Here is a 25,481-nt window from a genome sequence, read left to right on the forward strand (position 1 = left end):
CATGACCTGAAGGTTGGGAGTTCAATCCCTGCATGGTTCATGTAGCCGGCTCAAGGTAGACTCAGCCTTCCATCCTTCCGAGGTCGGTAAAATGAGTACCCAGCTTGGTGGGGGATAATAAATACATTACTTGAAAGTGCTGTGGAATAAGTTGGCGCTATACAACTAACAAGATTTAATATCAGACAGTTACAACAGTCTGTTAATATGCCATAAAAGTCTGAAATGAAAATATCCCTTTAAGTATTTTTGCCCCCTTTGGGAGTGGTTCAGTATGACAATGCAGGCATCAGAACTGAATTGCTTGTGCACCCCTGGTGTCAAAGCTGCGTATAAGAGAGACCCAAACTTGTAGATGACTGGATGAGCAGTAAAAACTATACTGTCGTTTTAGGAATTGATACACAGAAAACCTGTCGTTTTTAATTTTACATCTTGCTTACAGTGGCCTAATAGTTAAAATACAATTTTCTTACTTTAATAAATCTCTACAGATGTTTCAAATATACAATGAGTGTGGTCATTATGAATAGACTAGCATCAGACAGGCCTTTTACAAGCAGTAATTGTCCTACCCAGCTTCTCTAGTGCCCTCCAAATCAGTATAAATAGGGAAATCATGTGATATAGCCCAAACAATGGAACAAAGGGCTGCTGGCCATGTCCTAGAGTCCTATAGGTTTGGTAGGCTGCTAATAGTATCTGGGGCAATGTTTCCCAACTCAGGTTCCATGGTACCCAGTTAAGGGCTCTCTAGTAGAGCTGAGCGAGTATACTCGCTAAGGCACATTACTCGAGCGCGTAGTGCCTTAGCCGAGTATCTCCCCGCTCGTATCTAAAGATTCGGGGGCCGGTGCCGGTGAGAGGTGAGTTGCTGCGGGGGAGCAGGGGGGAGAGAGGGAGAGAGAGATCTCCCCCCGGTTCCTCCCCGCTCTCCCCCGACGCTCCCCGCCCCCCGTCAGCCCCCGAATCTTTAGAGACGAGCGGGGAGATACTCGGCTAAGACACTACGCGCTCGAGTAATGTGCCTTAGCGAGTATGCTCGCTCATCTCTACTCTCTAGCAGACTAAAGGCCCATTTACAACGATTATCGCTCAAAATTTGTTCAAATGGCATATGAGTGATAATCGCTGCGTGTAAACCATGCCATTGTTCACTCTTCGGCTGAACAATGATTTTAAGGTGAGCTTAAATTCCATCATTCAGCTGGAGAGAGATAACAGGGACCGCATGCTGTGTTCTCCACGGGAGTCGGAGATTAGCACTGAGCAGGGGGTTGGACCAGATGACCCTGGAGGTCCTTTTCAACTCTACCATTCTATGATTCTATAATTACATTGTATTCAGCCAACAGCCCGTGTGAGAACAAAGGAGTTGTGTGCAGAGCTCAGACCACTTCTGAGTTCTGCAAACAGCTCATGCAAATGAAGATGATAAAGTGTTAATGGACATTAGTGTCCATTAACACTTTATGCAAAATGATAGCTAAAACTGTCAACCTTTCAATTGTTTAAAAGATTGTCTTTGCATGTACATGGGCCTGAACAGTAAGATCATTCTGTTTTATCCAAGGCATAGGATAGTTGTAGGGGTTCTTAAGTAAAGTGAAAATACTTAATTCAGCCTTGTCAGCCAATGATTCAGGCCACACATTACTTAACCTGGCCGAATAAAAATGTACCGACATTATTTTTATAGATTCCATTTCCAGGAAACACTAAAATGTGACCACCGAAGCTACACATACATTATGTTCAATAAATACCATATGCTAATACCTATATACCGAAGCAATAACATGACTTAACAGCAGCACCAAACAGCAGCTAAAATAATGGAGACATATTCACATTTCAAGTACTGATATAGCACAGCTAAAATTGCAACTTAAAAGGGGTTTCCATGACTTAAAATTGCTTCACAACCTCTCTGTACTTCCTGGTTGCTCCTGACCAGAACATGTGACTACAGCAGCCAATCACTGGCCACAGTAGTGACCTACTATAGCCAGTGATTGGCTGCAGCAGTCACATGTTCTGGTCAGGAGCAACCAGGAAGTACAGAGAGGTTGTGAAGCAATTTTAAGTAATGGGAAAACCTGTTTAACCATTTCCTGTGTGCATAGTCCATAAAGTACCCTTCACTCCCAGACAACCACATATGAGATATTGTATGAGTTGTGTTAAATGGCAAGCTCAGCTCTTCTGTGCCTGTACACATTTTGTTGCCAGCTTGACCTCTATTATCTTGCATGCACTGCTGTATTGTGTTACCTGTATAGGATATACACATGAGACGGTGCACTAACCATGACTTTTTGTGTCTTTCTTAAGATTCGAGAAGAAAAATGGAGACAACGTATAACACTATGGAACAAAGGAGCTGAGCATCTCGATGGATAATTCTTGTGTTATTTTGTGGGTGTATAGGCCAAGATATCTTATGTACTTTATTTTTTAAAAGTGTAATTTAATAATAGAACGCAATAAGGAAATCTCTTTAATCTAAAATGGCATCCGGATCAGAACAAGTTGAGTCATTCTGCTTGGATTGAAAGTGTAGTATTTCATGAGACTGGCAGCCTAGAAGAAAACAAAGTGTCTGATTCAGTATTTGCTATGGTGAAACATTTAATTTTTGGTGGTAAAAGTCATGTTTTGCTTTCAGGGTTGTGGGATCTTGATGCAACTTTCAACTTATGTGGCATCTATTTAGGACTAGCAGTGTGAAAAGTTACAGTTAAGAAAGTTTACTAAGCAATGGCAAGATCCCAGCATGCACAAATAGTCAAGATATAAAATTGACCTCTAACCAGCAATACCAATGTGCCCTACAAGAGCCATACTAGATAATCATGCGGGCAGACTATACGCCCAATTAATAGTACCATATGCTGGTCAAAACAATATACAGTTACTAACGTAATAGCTAACAGTACTGCCAACAGCATATGCTGCAAACATAATATACCCAACTGTGCTTAAGTAGCCCTACCTGACAATACTACCATACAGTACTCACATAATACCAACATACAGTCAACAGTCCACATCAACTAATGGTAATGCTATGCAATGTGTAAATAATCCTACATTAAAATTAATTTCAAGATCCCCGATTGTCGCCGGCTTCGGATGTCAGGCTATCAATGACGCCGCGGAAGCAGCAGATGCGTTGTGTGCGAACTCATAGCTCGTACATCCCTACATCCAGCCCTGGGCACCATAGTAACTAGTGAATCCTATACTTCCAGTATATTGAAGGGATCTGTAAGCAGTGCATACATATAGCTCCGTATTTTGTAAGACGCTAGCGACACTTTACCCGTAATGGTATATGTTTGTGCACACACAAAGCCATGAACACAGTCTGCATGCTGAGAAGTCACAATATCATATATGCATAAAGAATAAATGTATACATTGTATTGCTTTGTTCCGAATTACTCAACAATTATTTCATTCACTGGGAGAAACGCAATACTGTACATAAGATAGGTGCTTAAGGAAAAGGTTAAAAGATAAACATTGTCAATGTACTGTTTTTCTTGTTGATCATTTGGGGTGGTTTCACATCACCGGTCGGAGGTTCCGTTGCAGATCTGGCTGCAAATACTGGAAGAAAAAGCACTTTCTAACGTCCCAAAACAGGGCAGAAACTGGGCGAACTCCATTATAGTCAATGGGGTCAGCCCAGTGCTGTTCAGTTCCATCCAGAGACTGAACCATTCGGCCGCGGAGATTCCCCTTTCCTGCTCCCCAATGGAGCAGAAAAGCGGAATCCCCATTGCAGGTGTGAAAGCACTCTTACTCACAGCAGCCTACATTATTTTTTTCTTGAATTAATATCCTCATTAATGGGTGTTTTTGAATATATTCTACAAGGAAAAGAGGAAAAGCAGCACAATCGGTAATGCAGTATGTTATGCAACAGGTCAAATCCCACGTTTTCCTCTTATGAATTTGGTATATGGAGAGAGGCTCACAATATATCATGCTATTAATGATACAGTGTAAGCTTTTACAACAGATCCAAGAGCAGCTCTTTATCCAGAACCAGGTGGATTCTAGTCCTTCTCAATGTTCAAAATTAGTAGACAACAAATTAGAAAAAAACCCCGTGCTCCAGTAATCGGATAGGTGAAATGGGAAGGCAGAAGGAACTTACTTAGCAGGGGTGTCAGTGCTTGATATAGGCTGATGTTTCAGCCAAAACGCGTTGCACCCTGTGAATAAAGAACATTTATAATGTCATAACTTGGACAAGATTCATTTCTACGAGCTGACCTGGATTTTCAGGGGTGTCATTTGCACTGACACCCCTGCTAAGTAAGTTCCTTCTGCCTTCCCATTTCACCTATCCAATTACTGGAGCACGGGTTTTTTTTTCTAATTTGTTGTCTACTGCCTTTGCTGCCTCTGGTATACATTTTACCTAGAGTCACCCTGCGATGCTCTCCCCCATTGGGATGTCATTTTGACGAGCGATCAGGATCCCTTGATGACATCATAGCTCTGACCGTGGATATTACTGCCTTCCAGGATCATTAGACGCACCGTGACCTTACACAGGGTCCGGTACGTCTGGGGTGAGTCCAATTGGATTTCCCTTTCCTTCTCTTTCTACTTCTCTTCACCCTGCCATTTTCTCCACCTCACATTGGAGCGCTAATCTCATTCTTCTACTTTTCAATGTTCAAAATTGATATGGGTAAAACATGCTTGGAAAGCTTTGTTAGTGGCACGCAGAAGGTAGCAAGGCAATTTCAAAATCATGTGAGTAAATCAAGTTTCTGTAAGGCTGTTCTTAACGAACCAAAAACAAAAACAAAAAAAAAAACGCTCAAACAAGAGATTTTCAGCCATAGTTGTTCCGGGTAAATGGACCCTACAGGGTACTGAACAAGAAATCGCTCATTATCACCAGTCGCCTTGTTTCATGACTAGAGAGCGAGTTCTTGCTGAGTATAAGCAGGCAGTCATTCATTTTTGAATGACTGCCTGTTCACTGAGAATGGAGGTGGGTGGCTATAATAGATCTCCGATGCGCTACACCCCTGTTCACTGAATGGCTTTGGGTGCTTGTGATGTATCTGTTGGATTGCCAAAGTTGTCTTCTCTATATTGATGACGCAAAACCATAAGATAGAAACTGCAACAATTATTATATGCAAAGAATTCAAAAAGTTTATTCAACAATCCATGCGATGTTTCAGCTTGTAAAAGGCTCAATGTGAGCTGAAATGTTGCATAGTTTTGTGACGAAACTTTTTGAATTCTTTGTATAGGACAAATGCTGCGATCTCTATGTGTTAGTTGCAGATGGGCTACATTCCGACAGGAGACTAATACTGCTTGCACTATGCAGTTTTAAAAATTACCTTAAGGGTCATGTTTTCCTGTTCCATTATTGGAGCAGGAAATGGCACCCTCCGGCTGAACGAAACCGAATGGACCCACTGACCATAATGGGGTCCATTCAGCTTCCAGCTGGTCAGAATTTTACACGACGAAATAGCACTGCATGCTGAGCTATTTCTTCCAGGTTTTTCTTAAGAGAATTCAGTGACAAAGGTTCAGTTCAGAACTTCTGTTGCTGAAACTAATGAGCTAAGTTTGGTCTGCTGATGTGTACTCAGATTGATCATATGGAACAAACACTCCAGGAGAGAATACACAAACATCATTTACTAGTGTCCATTTTACTTGGGAAGTATGAGACATCTACAGCACAGATAACACTGCAGGCCTGGTGACCCCCTAACACTAATTCATGGACCATAAAACCTTCAAATCTTTATCAGTGGACTATTTAAGTATGTTTTTATTTCTCTACTCATCCTGTTGTAGTATCCTTTTCAAGTGCAAATTAATCACATCCATGTCTGCACCTTGTCATTAGTATGTATATATATATATATATATATATATATATATATATATATATATACTTCATCAGATCTACTACAATATGCCTGAGAAAGGACCCAGAGAGGTTCGAAAGCTCGCAATAATATCATGTAAAAGGTATCATATCTACTAGGTTACTTGGTTTCTCTTGCTGCGAACAATCACATTTTGCTTCCTTCGAAGAGATCTAAAACCATGGAACTTTGGTGGTTTGTTATACAGCAGACAATTATTCCCAGAACCCATTAGTCTCTGTAGCTAAGGATCACCTAGTTATAAGTGATGCACTCATCCCATTTTATGTAAATGTTTGAGACTTACTCGCTCGCTTAGTTACAGATCACCTAGATCAACAGTCCTCAGGGCCCCCCAACAGGTCATGTTTTCAGGATATCCTATATCACCTGCCGAATCCTATGAAAAATGATATAACGGAGCAGTATTCCTATCTAACCATTGGCACTTTACTTTAGAATAAGATGGTTCTCTGCCATTCCCGCTTCTCTGGTATTTGTATACAGTGAAATTGATGTTTTACTTCTAAGGAAGAGAGCAGTATACTCATGAAATGTACATTTTGAAATAGTAACCAGCATCTTCTTCTTTCTGTGTCATGTTGACAAAGCATCCAAAACATTCTTTACCCATATCCATTTTGACAAAAATTTGACAAAACCTACATTTTTGGGAGAAATATTTAGGAGGAAGAGAGGAGTGCTGGACAGGCCTCTTGACTCGGGGACCTATTTTTCTGCATTCCATTGTACAACATGATTCTCCACTAGACATGTTGCTTCTAGAAGAGAATGCATTGTCCCATAGACGTACAATATGGCAGCTCATGGAGTGCCTACTTATTTCCATACTATGAACCGTCAGATCTACAGTTACCAACTAGATATGTACAGCAAATTCCATTCAATCAGTTATGCACTCGCTCCACTCCGTACGCTTCTGCATTCATATTGACATTTTTCTGTTGGCATTCGCATGAATTGACAGAAAAACAACTGTGGAAGTCTTCGTTAGAGAAAAATATTTGTCTCGGTGAATACTTATATTTTTTAATGTAAGTAATATTCTCCAATAACAAGCTATATTATATTTACATGTGTGGTTAAATTAGTTGAGACATTGGGCAAGAGCTGATGATAGATCCATGACCAATGGACCAACCCTTTAATCCATGACCTCAGACGAATCGCTGTTTTCTGCCTTTCAGAGTACCAATTTTATCCAGCTGTATAAATAAAACATGAGGTCCCGTGCCAGCAAGTTCATTCGTAATACATAGGCTAGTCTGAGTTTTCAGTATGTTACGACACCAAATGATCCTATGAACATCATGTATCTATATGCTTGCAATACATCAAGTATTTATAGACCTCCGTGCCGTAATGGTTTACATAAAGAGTTGAATGACCCTTTTATTAGCTCTGCAAAATGTCATATTTATACAAACCCTTGAGATTATGCATAGTTGGCACTGAAAAATGACATTACCAGCTATTGCAGAGGTTTTCTTGGACTAAACAAGGGTGTCCTCACATGGGCTAACTATTGGCCAAAAAATAGCTCAAACAAGAGATTTTCAGAAATAGTCGTTCTGTGTAAATGCAGGATCCAATAGGATCAAGAAATCGCTCATTATCATTAGTCACCTTGTTTCATAACTAGAGAGTAGAGATGAGCGAGCACCCAAATGCTCGGGTCCGCATTATTCAAGTCGAGCTTTTCGTAAAATTCGAGAGCTCTACTGGAGTAACGAACCCCATTGACTACAATGGGAGACTCGAGCATTTTTGTATGTGGGATGCCGGGTCCTGATTTTTTTTTTTTTTTTTTCTTGGTTCGCTCTCTGTCTCTCTCTCTCTCTCTCTGCCAGCCAAAAAATGTGCCATTGACGCGCGCGCTGCATTGCGGCGGGGAGGGGCCAAAAATTAGGGCAGGGTCGAACATGGCGTGATGCTCGTTCGAGTACCAAGCACCATCGAGTACGCTAATACTCTAACAAGCATCAAGCTCGGCAGTGTGCGTTCGCTCAACTCTAGTAGAGAGTAAGTGTAAACAGGCAGTCTACATTCACTTTTCAATAACTGCCTGTTCACTGTGAATGGAGGGGGATGGCTATAATAGATCTCTGATGAGCTCCACCGGCAATCACTCTATGACTATTGGGTGCTGACAGTCCTCCTGTGTAAAGCACCCTATCAGACTGTATTATAGGGCTCTCATAGTCAAATGTAGTGCCTAATTCAGTGCTATTCACAGTAGCAACAGCTGAAAGAGAAAATTGTCTACATAAGGGTGCCTACCCACTTGCGATTTTTTTTCCTGTGATGTTTTGCGTTTTTTCTCAAGAGCAATTAGTATAGAATGTGTTCTTGTCCATCTGGGGTTTTTTTTCCGTTTTGTGGGGTTTTTTCACATAGGAACTGTCAGTTGCATATGTCTCCTTATTTTTCTCTTAATGCACCCATGATTGTCAATGGAGGGCTGCAAAAAACGCGCAAAAAAACGCGCGTAAACGCCGCGTTTTTCACGCGCGAAAATCGGCAACACAAGTGGGTAGGCGCCCTAAGATATGATAGGGAGAGCCCTGTGTACATATGCCTCAGTAATGGAGGTTTCTTAAAGATAGATGAGCAAGCATTCTTGAGAATCTGCCCCCCCTACACCTTCAATAGTGTTGCTCAAAGGGGAACCAAAAGGATCAGATGTTGAAACTCAATGCGCCCCATCCTCCATTCTCCATCTGCCAGGGAAAAGTTGACCCCCCCAATGCACATTCAACAGCCACCAAAATCATCAAGTCCTGACAACTAAAATCTAATAATTATGGGGGCTTTAACCCTTTCCAATCCACTGTCTGACGTCTGAAGACATTACGATTTAAGGCTGTAGAGCTCCGATGTTGGAAGACGTCCGTCGGGGTTCTCTTACTGTATATTGCCAGCCTGTCTGCTGTCGGAGCCTATCCAACGTGTCACCTCATGCAGTACTGGCTTTTGCCAGCAGATAAGCTGTTGTATAACGGTAGAAAAAGAGTAAGCCCCCTAGGAAAACCAGGATACAAATTGGATTGGAAAGGGTTAAATCTTTATGTATGTGGTGGGATCTCGCAGATATTTGTTTTCCATACATCCATCTACATTTATGTCTTCAAGGGTTTGTATGAAAAAAAAATAATATATATATATATATTTCCATTCAGAAACAGCACCACTCTTGACCATGGGCTGTTTGTGGTATTGCAGCTCAGTAAAATACATTTGGGGGTCACTGTTTCTGGTTGTAGACAGCCATTTTCTTCTAATCTCATACATTCCCTTTAAAGTCTACTGGGCGGCATCCAGCAAAATCTACTAGAGTCAACTTTTATTAAAATTCCATGGAAGATTAGTCTGGAAACAAACAGATACAAGTGCAGTAAAGTTATTTGAGATCGTAATCCATCAACATTTAATGGTCTTAATTGAATAAAGACTCTACAGTATGTAGCACAATGCTTATCAGTTCTTCATCCAGTTTTCAATAATCATCATCAAAAGAAGCAATGCAAAGTTTTGTCCTTGATTAAAGATTTAGTGGTCAGAACAACGGTACCGCATACAAAATAACTATGTGCGATTACCATGTAACATCTAAGATTATCAAATGTGACATATCGCAATTTACTTTATTAAGATGTAACCGTCGCTAACCAAAACTAACAAGAGGCCTGAAATAACCACTTTTTCTGTAAATAATATCGCCATTGGTTTCATGTGTCAGTAGAGCTGTCAGACCATATGTACGCTGTTTAAATATTCCTCAACTCACAAAGTAGGATGTTTCAGTTGTTTACAATAGATGGTAATGGGTAGCTAATATAATGCAAAAAAGAATGAAGTTCTGAAAATGACCTTTTAAATACATCATTGGAATTGTTTGTACATTCTGACTTCCCTGCTGTGTTAATGCAATTATTCCAAGTTGCCAGGACCGAGATTCCAAAAATATGAGTCTATTAGGAAATTGCCATTGACCTATTTCTCTAGGATTATAGTGCAGGTACTCAGTAACATAACTATATTTTAAAGTTAATATACAAGTCATTTTAAAGAGTAGCTACACTTTCAGATAACTCACATGTCAACAGTATTGATCAGTGGGGACCCTATTACTGAGACCCCTGCTGATGGCTACAATGAGGGGATCTGTGACCCTATGGCTATCTTCACTCATTTAGGTTGCTTCTGGCAATTGAAGACAGCCCACATAGATGTTTATGAAAAGCACTATACAACTCTATGAGGCCATCTTCAGCTTCCGGAAAGGAGCCAAAAGACAGCCAAAGTGGCAATGCTCTCAAGTGAGCACTGCAGCCCCCGCATTGTATCGATCAGCAGGATCTCAGCAGTGGGATCCCCATTGATCAATATTTTTGACATATCTATATGACATGTCAAAAGTTTTCTAAAAGTGTAGCTACTCTTTAAAGTTACATTCCAGACTCATGTAAGTTACTGTAGTTCCTTCTGCTCTTTTAGTTGTACATAGCCTCATATAGCATCCATAGAACTCTAGGGGCCCCTATTGAGTCTCCATATACCCCTGAATTCATGTAGAAATTTTTTGGGTTAGACTGCATATAAATACTTTAGAGGAGTTACTTCTAAAGGAGAATATCTCCATAACAGAGCACTACATATAGGCACCATACGGCTACACCCCAAGCACCAATGAGTCTGTAATAGAGAACCACAAGAACATAGCGTGCCTCCGTGCAGGGTCTGTGCATATCATACTAGGGTATTTTGGTCAATATTTAGCTTCAGTGTTCATAAGCCAAAACCAGGACTGGGTCCAAAAGAATGCAGTACTGTACATACAAATATTTGTATTGTGTTTAGTTCTGTCTATGCTTGACTACTGGTTCTGGCTTACAAATAATGATGAAAAATACTGATCAAAATGAGTGTCAATGAGGCTAAAAAAAAACCTCTTTTTTAAAGAGTATTTGTGTTTTCATGTAGTCCTTTCAGTCCATGTTGCAGATTTGTTTTCCTCCTATGAATTATATGTTTTTTAACACCATATAAGAAAATAAAAGCTGGCTACATAGTAGAATACAAAATACTGTTCCCAATCCTCGGTATATGGGTTTAACCAGTGTTCATGACATGCCACATATATTTATCACATTAGGGGTCATGTTATGGTTGTATGTATCCTATGGTATCATCACTGCGTAATTCATTGTCAATGTTTTATTAAAGAGATGTCCTTGAAAAAAATGAAAAAAAAAGTTTTGTGTGTTTTTTTCATGTTTTGGTAAATTGGTTGACTCCTATGTCTGCTGAAATACATTTAGGTCTAATAAAGTGAATGCCGAAAGTATCAGAGGTTTAACTAAGAAATGTATAACTGATGGTAACAATCTGTGAAACTTTGAGTATCATATATTGGGACACCCTCAAAGCTATAAATAAATGATAGGAGTCAAAGCAAAAGTAATTAAAACATTACACTGTACACATGGGGCCATGTGAGAACTAGTATGGTATCTAATACTGTTTGCTTGGTTAGGGCGCATTCACACCACATTTTTAGCTATGTACCGATGTTCCATCTGAATCCCCAACCTATGTCATTCGTCCGGCACAAATTTCAAAAACCAACGTAAAGCTGCTTAAATAGAGACCTTATATGCCTCCGTTGAGGAAATGAAAGTTTCTGCTTCCATCACAAAGTTCCATTCTGTTTTTCGGGATTCGAACCTAACCCCAAGACATACTCTAAAACATGGTGCTGAAGGACCTGTTATGTAGCCAGAGTGATATATATAATATAGCATCATATTTTAATTCTCACAACCATCTGTGATGGCCTATATGGTGGCCACACATTAGGGATTTCAGTTGGGATGCCATATGTTGTTCACGGTTGGTCTGTGGTTTGGTTTGGACACCCATTGATGGAACGTAGATCTGTAGCTACCATCTCACTAGCTCTCTGGTCCTCGCTAGTCTTCACTTCAGGGTGTAGGGAGCCAGCGATGATGTCCATGACAAAAGGGCCACATGGCTCCTGCAGCCAATCAGCAACTTCCTTCAGCTGTTGAATAGCTGTAGCACTTATATGACCCAGTGCAGGGCCGTCATCACGGAAGTGAAGTTCAGCTGGGACCAGAGAATTTGTGAAATGGCAGAGGTGGGGGAGCGCGGAAGGGTGATGCATGCTGTGATTTTACTGCTGGAAGCTTTTGTGTAACACTATTTCCCCAGACAACCCCTTTAAGTCTCTGGTTGGAGTTTTCTTCGGTTACAACCATGGCAAAGTTTTCAAACTATGGTTGCTTTGCCGGCATTACTTTTAAACCAACTCCTATTTTATCTCAGATTATTTCTAGAATTTCCCTACCAATCCGAGACTACTGTAAGAACCGTAGCATAGGCCTTTCTTGGCACTAAGAAGATTCCCTTAGATTCCACCCAACATTTTGGCTTGTGCTAATCTATGGTGGAGAGGATCCACCGCCATGCCAATAAAAGCACGGTAACATGCAATGTCGTATGACAAAGACCTTTTTCCTTTCATTATGTCTATAAGGGAAATTCAAGAGGTGTGGGGACGAGACTCTGTAATGCTTTTCAAAAACAAGTTCAAAAATATATTGTTAATGAACATTTCCAGTAATACAATACTGTGCAGTACAATGAAAGATTTCCTCAACGCCATAATTATTACAAACAACTAGGCTTTGGGTTTGATCAAGTAGATATTATTTCTTCAGATCTAATATTCTCTACTTACAAGATCTTGTTACCAAGAATCTTTATTTACAGATTCCGAAAAAGAAATGTAACTCTTCTCTATATATTATATTTACCAGTATGATTTGGTATTTGATAGTAATTAACACGAAGACTCTTAAAAGGGGTTCTCTGCTCTGGACAATTCCTACTTGATAGATGGCTCCACAGCCAGGGTTCTGAAAGACATAATTTAATTTTATATTCCCTTTTTTCATTTTTGACATACCGTATATACTAGAGTATAAGCCGAGTTTTTCCACACAAAAAATTGCTGAAAAAGCCCCCCTCAGCTTATACTCGAGTGAGGTAAATAAAAACAAAAAACGCAATACTCACCTCTCAGCCGGCGTCTGTGTTCCCGGCAGTGCGGCAAACTGCTTTACACTTCTCCCCGCTGTCATCTCCCTGGCTCGGTTTTGAATTTCCCCCCGTTGTCAGCACTGTGTAACTAAGCGCTGTGATTGGATCGAGCACCAGCCAATCACAGCTGGTGTTCGATCATTCACAGCCATTCAGTGAATGACATCGAGCCCTGGCTGTAATTGGCTGGCGCTCAATCCAATCACAGCGCTTAGTTACACAACGCTGACAGGTGGAATTTAAAACCGAGCCTGAGAACATCGCGCCGAGGACACAGACACCGGCTGAGAGGTGAGTATTGTGTTGTTTTTTTTACCTATTATATACTTGAGTATAGCTCGGCTTATACTCGAGTCAATAAGTTTTACCAGTTTTTTGTGGTAAAACTTATTGACTCGGCTTATACTCGGGTCGGCTAATACTCAAGTATATACGGTAACTGTTTGATGCATATTATTTTGGATGACAAATTGTAGTATTCATCAGTCTTTATTAGAGATGAGCGAACACCAAAATGTTCGGGTGTTCGTTATTCGGAACGAACTTCCCGTGATGCTCGAGGGTTCGTTTCGAACAACGAACCCCATTGAAGTCAATGGGCGACCAGAGCATTTTTGTATTTCGCCGATGCTCGCTAAGGTTTTCATGTGTGAAAATCTGGGCAATTCAAGAAAGTGATGGGAACGACACAGCAACGGATAGGGCAGGCGAGGGGCTACATGTTGGGCTGCATCTCAAGTTCACAGGTCCCACTATTAAGCCACAATACCGGCAAGAGTGGGCCCCCCCCCCCTCCCAACAACTTTTACTTCTGAAAAGCCCTCATTAGCATGGCATACCTTTGCTAAGCACCACACTAGCTACAACAAAGCACAATCACTGCCTGGATGACACTCCACTGCCACTTCTCCTGGGTTACATGCTGCCCAACCGCCCCCCCTCCCCCCCCCCCACAGCGCACACCAAAGTGTCCCTGGGCAGCCTTCAGCTGCCCTCATGCCACACCACGCTCATGTCTATTTAGAATTGCGTCTGCCATGACGAGGGACCGCAGGCACACACTGCAGAGGTTGGCACGGCTAGGCAGCGACCCTCTTTAAAAGTGGCGGAGCGATAGCCCACAATGCTGTACAGAAGCAATGAGAAATAGAATCCTGTGCCACCGCCATCAGGAGCTGCACACGTGGGCATAGCAATGGGGAACCTATGTGCCACACACTATTCATTCTGTCAAGGTGTCTGCATGCCCCAGTCAGACCGGGCTTTTTAATTCATAGACACAGGCAGGTACAACTCCCTATTGTGAAGTCCCTGTCGACCCACAGCATGGGTGGCTCCCTGGAACCCACCGGCGGTACACAGAAATATCCCATTGCATTGCCCAACACAGCTGAGGTAGTAATGTCGTGCTTAATGCAGGTGGGCTTCGGCCCACACTGCATGCCCCAGTCTGACTGGGGTTCTTTATAAGTGTACAGATGTAGTAAAAACTCCGTGTGCACCTACAGCATGGGTGGGTGCCAGGAAGCCACCGGCGGTACATAGAAATATCCCATTGCATTGCCCAACACAGCTGAGGTAGTAATGCTGTGCTTAACCCTTTCCAATCCAATTTGTATATGGTTTTCCTAGGGGGCTTACTCTTTTTCTGCTGTTATACAACGGCGCTATATGCTGGCTAAAGCCAGTACTGCATGAGCTGACACGTAGGATAGGCTCCGACAGCAGAGAGGCTGGCAATATACAGTAAGAGAACCCCGACGGACGTCTACCAACAACGGAGCTGTACAGCCTTAAACCCTAATGTCTTCACAGGTCACACAGTGGACTGGAAAGGGTTAATGCAGGTGGGTTTCGGCCCACACTGCATGCCCCAGTCAGACTGGGGTTCTTTACAAGTGGACACATGTAGGTTAAACTCCCTGTGGACCCACTGCCTGGGTGGGTGCCAGGAAGCCACCGGCGGTACATAGAAATATCCCATTGCATTGCCCAACACAGCTGAGGTAGTAATGTCGTGCGTAATACAGGTGGGCTTCGGCCCACACTGCATGGCCCAGTCAGACGGGTTCTTTAGAAGTGTACAGATGTATTAAAAACTCAGTGTGCACCTACAGCATGGGTGGCTCCCTGGAACCCACCGGCGGTACATAAAAATATCCCATTGCATTGCCCAACACAGCTGAGGTAACGTCAGCTGTAATGCAGGTGGGCTAAAAATTAATTTGATTACACTGTAGGCGAGGGCCCACAAAAATTGCTGTATCAACAGTACTAATGTACATCCCAAAAATTGGCCATGGCCAGCCAAGAGGGCAGGTGAAACCCATTAATCGCTTTGGTTAATGTGGCTTAAGTGGTAACTAGGCCTGGAGGCAGCCCAGTGTAACGAAAAATTGGTTCAAGTTAAAGTTCCAATGCTTTTAAGCGCATTGAAACTTATAAAAATTGTTCTAAAAAATTATTTGAGTGAGCCTTGTGGCCCTAAGAAAAATTGCCCGTTCAGCGTGATTACGTGAGGTTTCAGGAGGAGGAGCAGGAGGAGGAGGAGGAGGAATATTAGACACAGATTGATGAAGCAGAAATGTCCCCGTTTTGGATGGTGAGAGAGAACGTAGCTTCCATCCGCGGGTGCAGCCTACGTATTGCTTACGTATCGCTGCTGTCCGCTGGTGGAGAACAGAAGTCTGGGGAAATCCAGCCTTTGTTCATCTTGATGAGTGTTAGCCTGTCGGCACTGTCGGTTGACAAGCGGCTACGCTTATCTGTGATGATTCCCCCAGCCGCACTAAACACCCTCTCCGACAAGACGCTAGCCGCAGGACAAGCAAGCACCTCCAGGGCATACAGCGCTAGTTCAGGCCACGTGTCCAGCTTTGACACCCAGTAGTTGTAGGGGGCAGAGGCGTCACCAAGGATGGTCGTGCGATCCGCTACGTACTCCCTCACCATCCTTTTACAGTGCTCCCGCCGACTCAGCCGTGACTGGGGAGCGGTGACACAGTCTTGGTGGGGAGCCATAAAGCTGTCCAGGCCCTTAAAGACTGTTGCACTGCCTGGGATGTACATGCTGCTCGATCTACGCACATCCCCTGCTACCTTGCCCTCGGTACTGCGCCTTCTGCCACTAGCGCTGTCGGCTGGGAATTTTACCATCAGCTTGTCCGCAAGGGTCCTGTGGTATAGCAACACTCTCGAACCCCTTTCCTCTTCGGGAATCAGAGTGGGCAGGTTCTCCTTATACCGTGGATCGAGCAGTGTGTACACCCAGTAATCCGTCGTGGCCAGAATGCGTGCAACGCGAGGGTCACGAGAAAGGCATCCTAACATGAAGTCAGCCATGTGTGCCAGGTTACCTGTACGCAACACATGGCTGTCTTCACTAGGAAGATCACTATCAGGATCCTCCTCCTCCTCCTCCTCCTCCTCCTCAGGCCATACACGCTGAAAGGATGACAGGCAATCAGCCGGTGTACCGTCAGCAGCGGGCCAAGCTGTCTCTTCCCCCTCCTCCTCATCCTCCTCATGCTCCTCCTCCTCCTCCTGTACGCGCTGAGAAATAGACAGGAGGGTGCCCTGACTATCCAGCGGCATACTGTCTTCCCCCGCCCCCGTTTCCGAGCGCAAAGCAGCTGCCTTTATGGTTTGCAGGGAATTTCTCAAGATGCATAGCAGAGGAATGGTGACGCTAATGATTGTAGCATCGCCGCTCACCACCTGGGTAGACTCCTCAAAATTACCAAGGACATGGCAGATGTCTGCCAACCAGGCCCACTCTTCTGAAAGGAATTGAGGAGGCTGACTCCCACTGCGCCGCCCATGTTGGAGTTGGTATTCGACTATAGCTCTACGTTGTTCATAGAGCCTGGCCAACATGTGGAGCGTAGAGTTCCACCGTGTGGGCACGTCGCACAGCAGTCGGTGCACTGGCAGCTTAAAGTGATGTTGCAGGGTGCGCAGGGTGGCAGCGTCCGTGTGGGACTTGCGGAAATGTGCGCAGAGCCGGCGCGCCTTTACGAGCAGGTCTGACAAGCGTGGGTAGCTTTTCAGAAACCGCTGAACCACCAAATTAAAGACGTGGGCCAGGCATGGCACGTGCGTGAGGCTGCCGAGCTGCAGAGCCGCCACCAGGTTACGGCCGTTGTCACACACGACCATGCCCGGTTGGAGGCTCAGCGGCGCAAGCCAGCGGTCGGTCTGCTCTGTCAGACCCTGCAGCAGTTCGTGGGCCGTGTGCCTCTTATCGCCTAAGCTGAGTAGTTTCAGCACGGCCTGCTGACGCTTGCCCACCGCTGTGCTGCCACACCGCGCGACACCGACTGCTGGCGACATGCTGCTGCTAACACATCTTGATTGCGAGACAGAGGAGGAGGAGGAGGAGGAGGAGGGTGCTTTAGTGGAGGAAGCATACACCTCCGCAGATACCAGCACCGAGCTGGGGCCCGCAATTCTGGGGGTGGGTAGGACGTGAGCGGTCCCAGGCTCTGACTCTGTCCCAGCCTCCACTAAATTCACCCAATGTGCCGTCAGGGAGATGTAGTGGCCCTGCCCGCCTGTGCTTGTCCACGTGTCCGTAGTTAAGTGGACCGTGGCAGTAACCGCGTTGGTGAGGGCGCGCACAATGTTGCGGGAGACGTGGTCGTGCAGGGCTGGGACGGCACATCGGGAAAAGTAGTGGCGACTGGGAACTGAGTAGCGCGGGGCCGCCGCCTCCATGATACTTTTGAAGGACTCAGTTTCCACAACCCTATACGGCAGCATCTCAAGGCTGATGAATTTTGCTATGCGGACGGTTAACGTTTGAGCGTGCGGGTGCGTGGCGGGTGCGTGGCGGCGTACTCGAACACTTGCGCAAGCGACGGCTGAACGGTGCGCTGAACTACATTGCTGGATGGGGCCGAGGACAGCGGAGATGAGGGTGTGGGTGCAGGCCATGAGGCGGTAGTGCCTGTGTCCTGAGAGGGGGGTTGCATCTCAGTGGCAGGTTGGGGCACAGGGGGAGAGGCAGGGGTGCAAACCGGAGGCGGTGAACGGCCTTCGTCCCACCTTGTGGGGTGCTTGGCCATCATATGTCTGCGCATGGTGGTGGTGGTGAGGCTGTTGGTGTTGGCTCCCCGGCTGAGCTTTGCGCAACAAAGGTTGCACACCACTGTTCGTCGGTCGTCAGGCGTCTCTGTGAAAAACTGCCAGACCTTAGAGCACCTCGGCCTCTGCAGGGTGGCATGGCGCGAGGGGGCGCTTTGGGAAACACTTGGTGGATTATTCGGTCTGGCCCTGCCTCTACCCCTGGCCACCGCACTGCCTCTTGCAACCTGCCCTGCTGATGCCCTTGACTCCCCCTCTGAAGACCTGTCCTCCTGAGTAAGCGTTGCACACCAGGTGGGGTCAGTCACCTCATCGTCCTGCTGCTCTTCCTCCGAATCCTCTGTGCGCTGCTCCCTCGGACTTACTGCCCTTACTACTACCTCACTGCAAAACAACTGTGTCTGATCGTCATCGTCCTCCTCACCCACAGAAAGTTGTTGAGACAGTTGGCGGAAGTCCCCAGCCTCTTCCCCCGGACCCCGGGAACTTTCGAATGGTTGGGCATCAGTGACGATAAACTCCTCTGGTGGGAGAGGAACCGCTGCTGCCCAATCTAAGCAGGGGCCCGAGAACAGTTCCTGGGAGTGTTCCCGCTCCTGAGCAGGTGTTATTGTAGTGGAGTGAGGAGGCTGGGAGGAAGGAGGAGCAGCAGACAGAGGATTCGGATTGGCAGCAGTGGACGGCGCAGAACTGCGGGTAGACGATAGGTTGCTCGAAGCACTTTCTGCCATCCAGGACAGGACCTGCTCACACTGCTCATTTTCTAATAACCGTCTCCCGCGTGGACCCATTAATTGGGCGATGAATGTGGGGACGCCAGAAACGTGCCTCTCTCCTAATCGCGCAGCAGTCGGCTGCGACACACCAGGATCAGGAGCTCGGGCTGTGCCCACACCCTGACTTGGCCCTCCGCGTCCTCGGCCGCGTCCACGTCCTCTAGGCCTACCCCTACCCCTCAGCATGCTGTATTACCAGTGATTTGATTTCACAGGCAGGAAATAAATTGGCGCAAGACTGCAGGCCAAATATAATTTTTGCCCTTTTTGGAAAACGAAAGGCCCCACTGCCTCTAGTGAATGAATTATCTAAGTTTAATAACTGTGCTGTGTCCCTGCTAATGTGTCACAGAACGTGAGGGTAGCAGAGTTATTAACTCTGGCAGAGCAGGTATTTTTTTCCCAATTAAGGAAAGCAAATGGCGAAGCCAGCAGTAAAGCGTAGCTGGGTGCGTCTGATTTAGCAATGTTGTTCACGCAGCTCACACGTCTCCACCGCCCTTAGGACGGACAGAGGCTGGACAAATAGATTTGTTTTCAGTTTTTTTCCACCAAAAGGCAGCACTGCGTATATTCAATGAACATGAGAAGTTTAATAACTGTGCTGTGTCCCTGCTTATGTGTCACAGAACGTGAGGGTAGCAGAGTTATTATAACTCTTGGAGAGCAGGTATTTTTTTCCCAATTAAGGAAAGCAAATGGCGAAGCCAGCAGTAAAGCGTAGCTGGGTGCGTCTGATTTAGCAATGTTGTTCACGCAGCTCACACGTGTCCACAGCCCTTAGGACGGACAGAGGCTGGACAAATAGATTTGTTTTCAGTTTTTTGGCACCAAAAGGCAGCACTGCGTATATTCAATGAATAATAACTGTGTTGTGGCCCTGCCTACACAATTCTTTCCCTGCAGTATCAATGGAGGGTGCAATGGTCTGCAGAGGCGATTTTGAGAAGGAAAAAAAAATGCAGCACAGCTAACAGCAGCCTGGACAGTACTGCACACGGATAAATATGGCCCTAGAAAGGACCGTTGAGGTTCTTGAAGGCTACACTCACTCCTAACACTCTCCCTGCCTATGCAGCACTTCTGTCCCTAATGCCAGGTGCAACGGTCTGCAGAGGCGATTTTGAGAAAAAAAAATTTGCCACTGCTAACAGCAGCCAACACACAGCTATCAGTGGCCCTAATAAGGACCTTTGGGGGGTCTTGAAGCCTACACTAACTACCAATTCTTTCCCTACAGCAGCTCCGGTACAAACAGCACTGTCCCTCATCTAACTCACACCGCATCTGAGGCGAACCGCGGGAGGGGCCGACTTTTATGTTCGGGTGACACCTGATCTTCCCAACCACTCACAGCAGGGGGGTGGTATAGGGCTTGAACGTCACAGGGGGAAGTTGTAATGCCTTCCCTGTCTTTCAATTGGCCAGAAAAGCGCGCTAACGTCTCAGGGAAGGAAGTGAAAATAACCAGAACACCGCATGGTGTTCGTTACGAATAACGAACATCCCGAACACCCTAATATTCGCACGAATATCAAGCTCGGAAGAACACGTTCGCTCATCTCTAGTCTTTATTGATTAAGTTACATTCCTTTTTAGGAGGGGGGATCTGGAATTTGTGTATAGGTATTTTTTTTGTGTTCACAATGTGGGTCAAAAAATGCATTAGCATTTTTCCCTTTTTTAAATTTTTGTATGGAATAAAGGGTTTGTTTTTAACTTATGATTTTTTTCATTTTTCTGTAAACTTTATTGTATTATTATTTTTTAAGTTCTACTATTGGAGTTGACCCTATGATATTTTTAATTGCTTAGTGAATACTCTGCGATACGTTTGCATTGCAGTATATTGTGTCCTTCAGTATTTCACTAACAGGCAGCCTATTAGGCCCTAATAAGTGCACATACCTGGTGAACCATAGGGCCTTTGTTAGAATCCTAGCTACCATGGCAACTCATCATGGTTGTGTCATAGGGATATTGTTAGGCTTATAGAGGGATCACCCTCCCTCAGGATAAGAGTTATGTATGTTACAGCTCATACTCACTGCTAGTGGCACAGTCACAGCTCTTGTGCCCACACCATGCGCATACCATAATAGCACGGCTAGTACAGGAATGGTACTAACTTAGCTTCTCGACCTACCTGTTCCATATGGCATATTATTGCTGTCACGTTACAGCCAGCATATGGTCAAGTCTTCGCCAGCACACCTTTGTTTCTGTGGGTTCTATCCTGACTAGTGAGGGTTGACATCTCCTGTGCTTACTAGTTCAGGTTAATTAGTCCTGCAGCTGTTAGTGAGGTGTGGCCGGTGATTGACAATTCTGTCAACCAGTCAGCTTCTTCTTCTTCCCTATATAATCCAGCTCTTCCTGGCTGGGAGTTGCTGGTTATTTCAGTGTTCCCTGTGCAGTTATCCTGCTCAGTGCTCCTGTGTTTGGGTTTGTTCTCTGTTTTTCTGGTATTCTGTTCTTGTCTTTCAGTAATTGTCAGTCTTTGTTTGTTCCTTGGTTGTCAGTACTCTCGTTCCCCTCGGACTCCCGACCTGTCCTTGTAGAAGAAGTGGGGTCATCCCTTTCGAGACAAGTGATCCGCTATGAGGTAGATTCAGTCTGAAGGGTTCAGAGTGCCCCGCTCTGTTCATTCCCTCTAATTTCTGTATGTCCTGCATCTAGGCACCAGTATAGCAAACTTACATATCTGTTCTGGCTGCCTTCGTACTAAGGGACCCCAGGTTTCCATTCGCAGTCAGGATGAACGTAACAATTACACTACGAAAATAGGTTAAGCTTGGTTTCACATTAGATGCCACATATTTTATTCCAGATACTGCTGTGGATTTGCACCCTTATGTTCTGTAAAAAGTGAAAACAGTTCCATTATGATCTATTACCAACAAGGGTATGTGCCTGTGAGATAAACCTATTAAAGGGAACCTGTCAGGTACTTTACGCTGTCGCCACTGAGGGCAGCACAAGGTAGTAGCAGACACATGCCGTCAGTATGCAGGGTAATAGCCACTCCTCATGCATATGCCGGACCTCAAGCGGGGCGCTGTGCAAGCAGGACCCCTGTCAAGCTGCTGCTAGACAATGTAAGGAAACTATATAACATTGCTCCACAAGTGACAGACCGCAGGAATCAGCATACCTGTCACTACCTTACAATGCCCTCAGCAAGGGTAGCATAGAGTACCTGACAGGTTCCATTTCAATAGATATACAGTAGGGTGGCATTGCAAGTTAATAGATTGAATTCACTTTTATTCTAACATAAGGGTGGTTCAAAGGAACTGGCATAAGACTAAATTGTATGCCAGAACTTACACAGCTGTAAAGTGTGCATATATACTGCATAGGATTATATTATGAAGATAGAGAGTAATAAATGGAATAGTCAATACTTCACTGTAAAACGAACAGGGTACAATGACCTCGTGAAAAACAATGTGACAGTAAAAATAGCCATATAACAAATTACAATGTGTACCGGTGATTACAGTCAGGACAAATAAAAAAAGGCAGCCGGGCTTTCAATCTGTTCTAATGTTTAGAATAGAAAAGTGCAAAGGAACAGGAAGAAGTACATGCGAATAGATTTCAGATACTAGGTGGAGTCATGGTCGAAAAGAGTGTAACCTTACAGAGCATTTTATTTTTAGGGCCACTTGCCTTGAATGAGACCTAGACGGGACCTCAGCACAGTGGTTTGGGGTTAGCATTATTGTGTTGCAGCACTAGTGGACTTTTTATGTTCTCCCCATTTTGCACGGTTTGCTGCCTACAATCTAAGAACATACTTGGAAAGAAATATATCTGGCGGCCCGCTGTAGTGCGCAAGCATCATTTTTTCCCTTCGGGGGTTATCAGAAAAGATTAGTTCTGACTTCATAATAACTTTTTGAAAAAGACTTCCTCAGAGTTGTGGACTTCTTCTTCCAAAGCTAGATTTTCTTCATTTTCCAAACATCTACTTTAACCATTTCAGCCCACCAACAGTCAGATTAAACTCACGGAAGACTAAATGATAGTGTAATGGTACAATTCCACAAAGCATTCTCTGCATGACCGAGATGCATCTGCTGTGTGACAGAATGCTTTGTATGCACAAATACGCTCGCCTCAGTGTATTTGCGTAGTGAACAAGGTTGCTTAGCGCATAGAATTGTCCTTTTTTCGCGCATGCAGATCTTGTTCTTATACGCATGACGCCGCCCATCCTGATTTAAAAGGCCATTTAGCCTAATGAGGTCCAGATGTGTTCATTTCCCCGCAGTTTGGCTCAGCATTTTGCCCATGTTCTTGCATTGTGTATGCGCATTAGTGTACCTCCCATAGACGTCTATGGGACCCTTTGGTGTGCAAGTAAGCAGGAAAATAGAGCAGGTCTTATTTTTTTGCACGCGCAGTCTTACTGACTGTGCAAGGTGCATAAAGAAAGAGATGAGAGAAGAAATCTTGTGAATCAGAAATATCCATGCTGACAGATTAATAAGAGCCTATCATGCCCTCCCTGAAGGGGGTAATTTTATGATTAGTATGAGAAATCCTACTGCATTGTTATCTCCTGACTTCTTGTTGGGGCAGTTATTTTACAATTCTCATACCGTATCTGTTGGAGGGGGTCAGCTGACTACACTGCTCAGGCTCATTACAGAGAGGAGAGTCTGAATCCTTTTGGTCTGTCCAGTGTACTGCAGCTTATTTTGGTGATGACATGTGTTCTATCTAGTATTCCTTGTTCTAGTTTCGAGTACCTAATTTTAATTCAGGTTTGGCCAGTCTCCGCAGGTTTGTTCCTTGGGTTTTTAATTCAACCTGTGTTTCCTAGTTTCTGGTTTCTCTAATCTTCATTGTTTGTTTCTGTCCGCTTAGGGCCATTTCATCAGTTGCTTTTTTAGCCTCTTATGTGGACCTTATTGTTCTGTTCTCGGAGATAGTGTTTTAGACAGGGTCATCTGTAAGGAAAATTGGGTCTGTTTAGGGACAGCAGTACCTGGTGTTGAGGGACAGTGTTAGGAAGGAATAAGGAGGGATTTAGAGAGAGACAGTGATAGGGCCAGCATTTCTCTGGTTATTTCAGTTCAATAGCATCTCTTCCAGTCTCATGTCAGTTTTACTGTATTAATCATCCTCATTCTACTTATCGGCTTATCATCACCCTTTGCCCTATCATCTAATGGTGAGTGCCTAGTTGCATCTGTGATTTCACAATGTTAATTAACCTGCTAAAAGGTGAAGCCAAGTGCTGCCATTTAGCATCCCACCAGCCTTATTACACTGATCCACTATCAAGTGGGTGCTTTTGAATGCCTAGTGTCAATGGCTGACTTGACACTGATTGACAATGGGGTGGTAGAGACTGTCCACTTAACAGTAGACTCCAAAATGAACCAGAACTATTGCGGATGAATTGGAAGAAGTTGTATAAAATCAATATAAAGACGCTGAAGGAATCAACAGTAAGGCAGCTATAAAGGTATTCTGCATTTTCCACTTGCCAGAGGACAAGACAGGTCCTCTTTAGGCCGTATTTACACAGACTATTTTCCCATACGAGTTTTGTGTGTTGTGAGACACACAACTCACATGGACATACAACCCATTATTTGCAATGGGTCTATTTACATACGTGATTTGTCTCTCGCAGCAAGCTGTGAGATAGAAAAGTCACAGAATGTTCTAACTTTCTGCGATTCTGCAGAATGCTCACCTATTATTTGGTATGTGAGCTTCATGTGAGTGTGATGCACTTTTTGCATTTTTCTTATTGAAACGTGTGATTTTCACGTGTGTGTACCATGATGCAATTTTCTCGTAAAAAGCATTGCACTCACAGTGAAAATCGCGGCTTTAATAGTGTGATATTGCCCGAGTTTCTCGCACTCACCTGTGTAAATGTAGCCTTAAACTGACAGATCTTCCTTAATACATACAGTTTAGTATTGAACTTGCTGTATAAACAGTAGGCTGTAAGCCGTTAGTTTTCCCCTCACATGACTAGTAGTAGCAGAGGATGCGAGGCACAAAGTTTTTACCTTTTTTATATTTTAAAACAAAAGGGTATTCAAAGATGGATATACACTTGTACACATATTGTATAATGAGTAAAGGTCCATTTAGACACAGATTATCTCTCAAAAGCCAGCTTTTGAGCGATAATCGTTCTGTGTAAATGTGCCCATGTTCCAGTTTTCTGTCGAACGATGAATTTCAATTCTGCTTGAAAACCATAGTTCGGTAGAACATCTGATAAGCAGGACCGCATGCTGTGTTCTGCCCGGGGAGAGCCGATTACAGCTGATTGCATTGTATCAGCTGTTCTCAGCTGTCAGCCCCCTGGCAGATCAAAGGCAATGTAATCAGGGAACAGCGTGTGGTCTGTTCCCTAAATACAGCTCCCAGCAGCTCACATGCTACTAATTGGCATTAGTACCAAGTAGTAGTTTATGCAAACTGATCGCTCAAAAGCCATCTTTTGAAAGATCATCTTTGCAGTGTAAATTCACCTTAAAGGGGTGGTCTCGCGAAACCAAGTGGGGTTATA

The 25,481-nt window shown here is 44.3% G+C and overlaps 1 protein-coding gene and 1 long non-coding RNA gene across 4 annotated transcripts in view; one reads left to right on the forward strand and one right to left on the reverse strand.

Annotated features, from left to right (window-relative positions):
- The window catches only part of PRUNE2 (prune homolog 2 with BCH domain), a 129,586-nt gene extending 125,521 nt beyond the window's left edge, over positions 1-4,065 (forward strand). For all 3 annotated transcript variants that reach the window (XM_066604147.1, XM_066604148.1, XM_066604149.1), the window contains one exon: positions 2,335-4,065. In XM_066604147.1, the coding sequence (XP_066460244.1) occupies positions 2,335-2,365 (31 nt within the window). In that variant the 3' untranslated portion in view covers positions 2,366-4,065. The remainder of the gene's footprint in view (positions 1-2,334) is intronic.
- LOC136628334 (uncharacterized) lies at positions 2,488-12,869 on the reverse strand. The gene is made up of 2 exons (XR_010792873.1): positions 12,785-12,869; positions 2,488-2,583 (listed from the first exon to the last, which is right to left on the reverse strand). It is a non-coding gene; the product is annotated as an uncharacterized lncRNA (long non-coding RNA).
- Between the last annotated feature and the right edge of the window lie 12,612 nt (positions 12,870-25,481).

This window comes from Eleutherodactylus coqui, chromosome 5, assembly GCF_035609145.1.
Source record: "Eleutherodactylus coqui strain aEleCoq1 chromosome 5, aEleCoq1.hap1, whole genome shotgun sequence".
Lineage (NCBI taxonomy): Eukaryota > Metazoa > Chordata > Amphibia > Anura > Eleutherodactylidae > Eleutherodactylus > Eleutherodactylus coqui.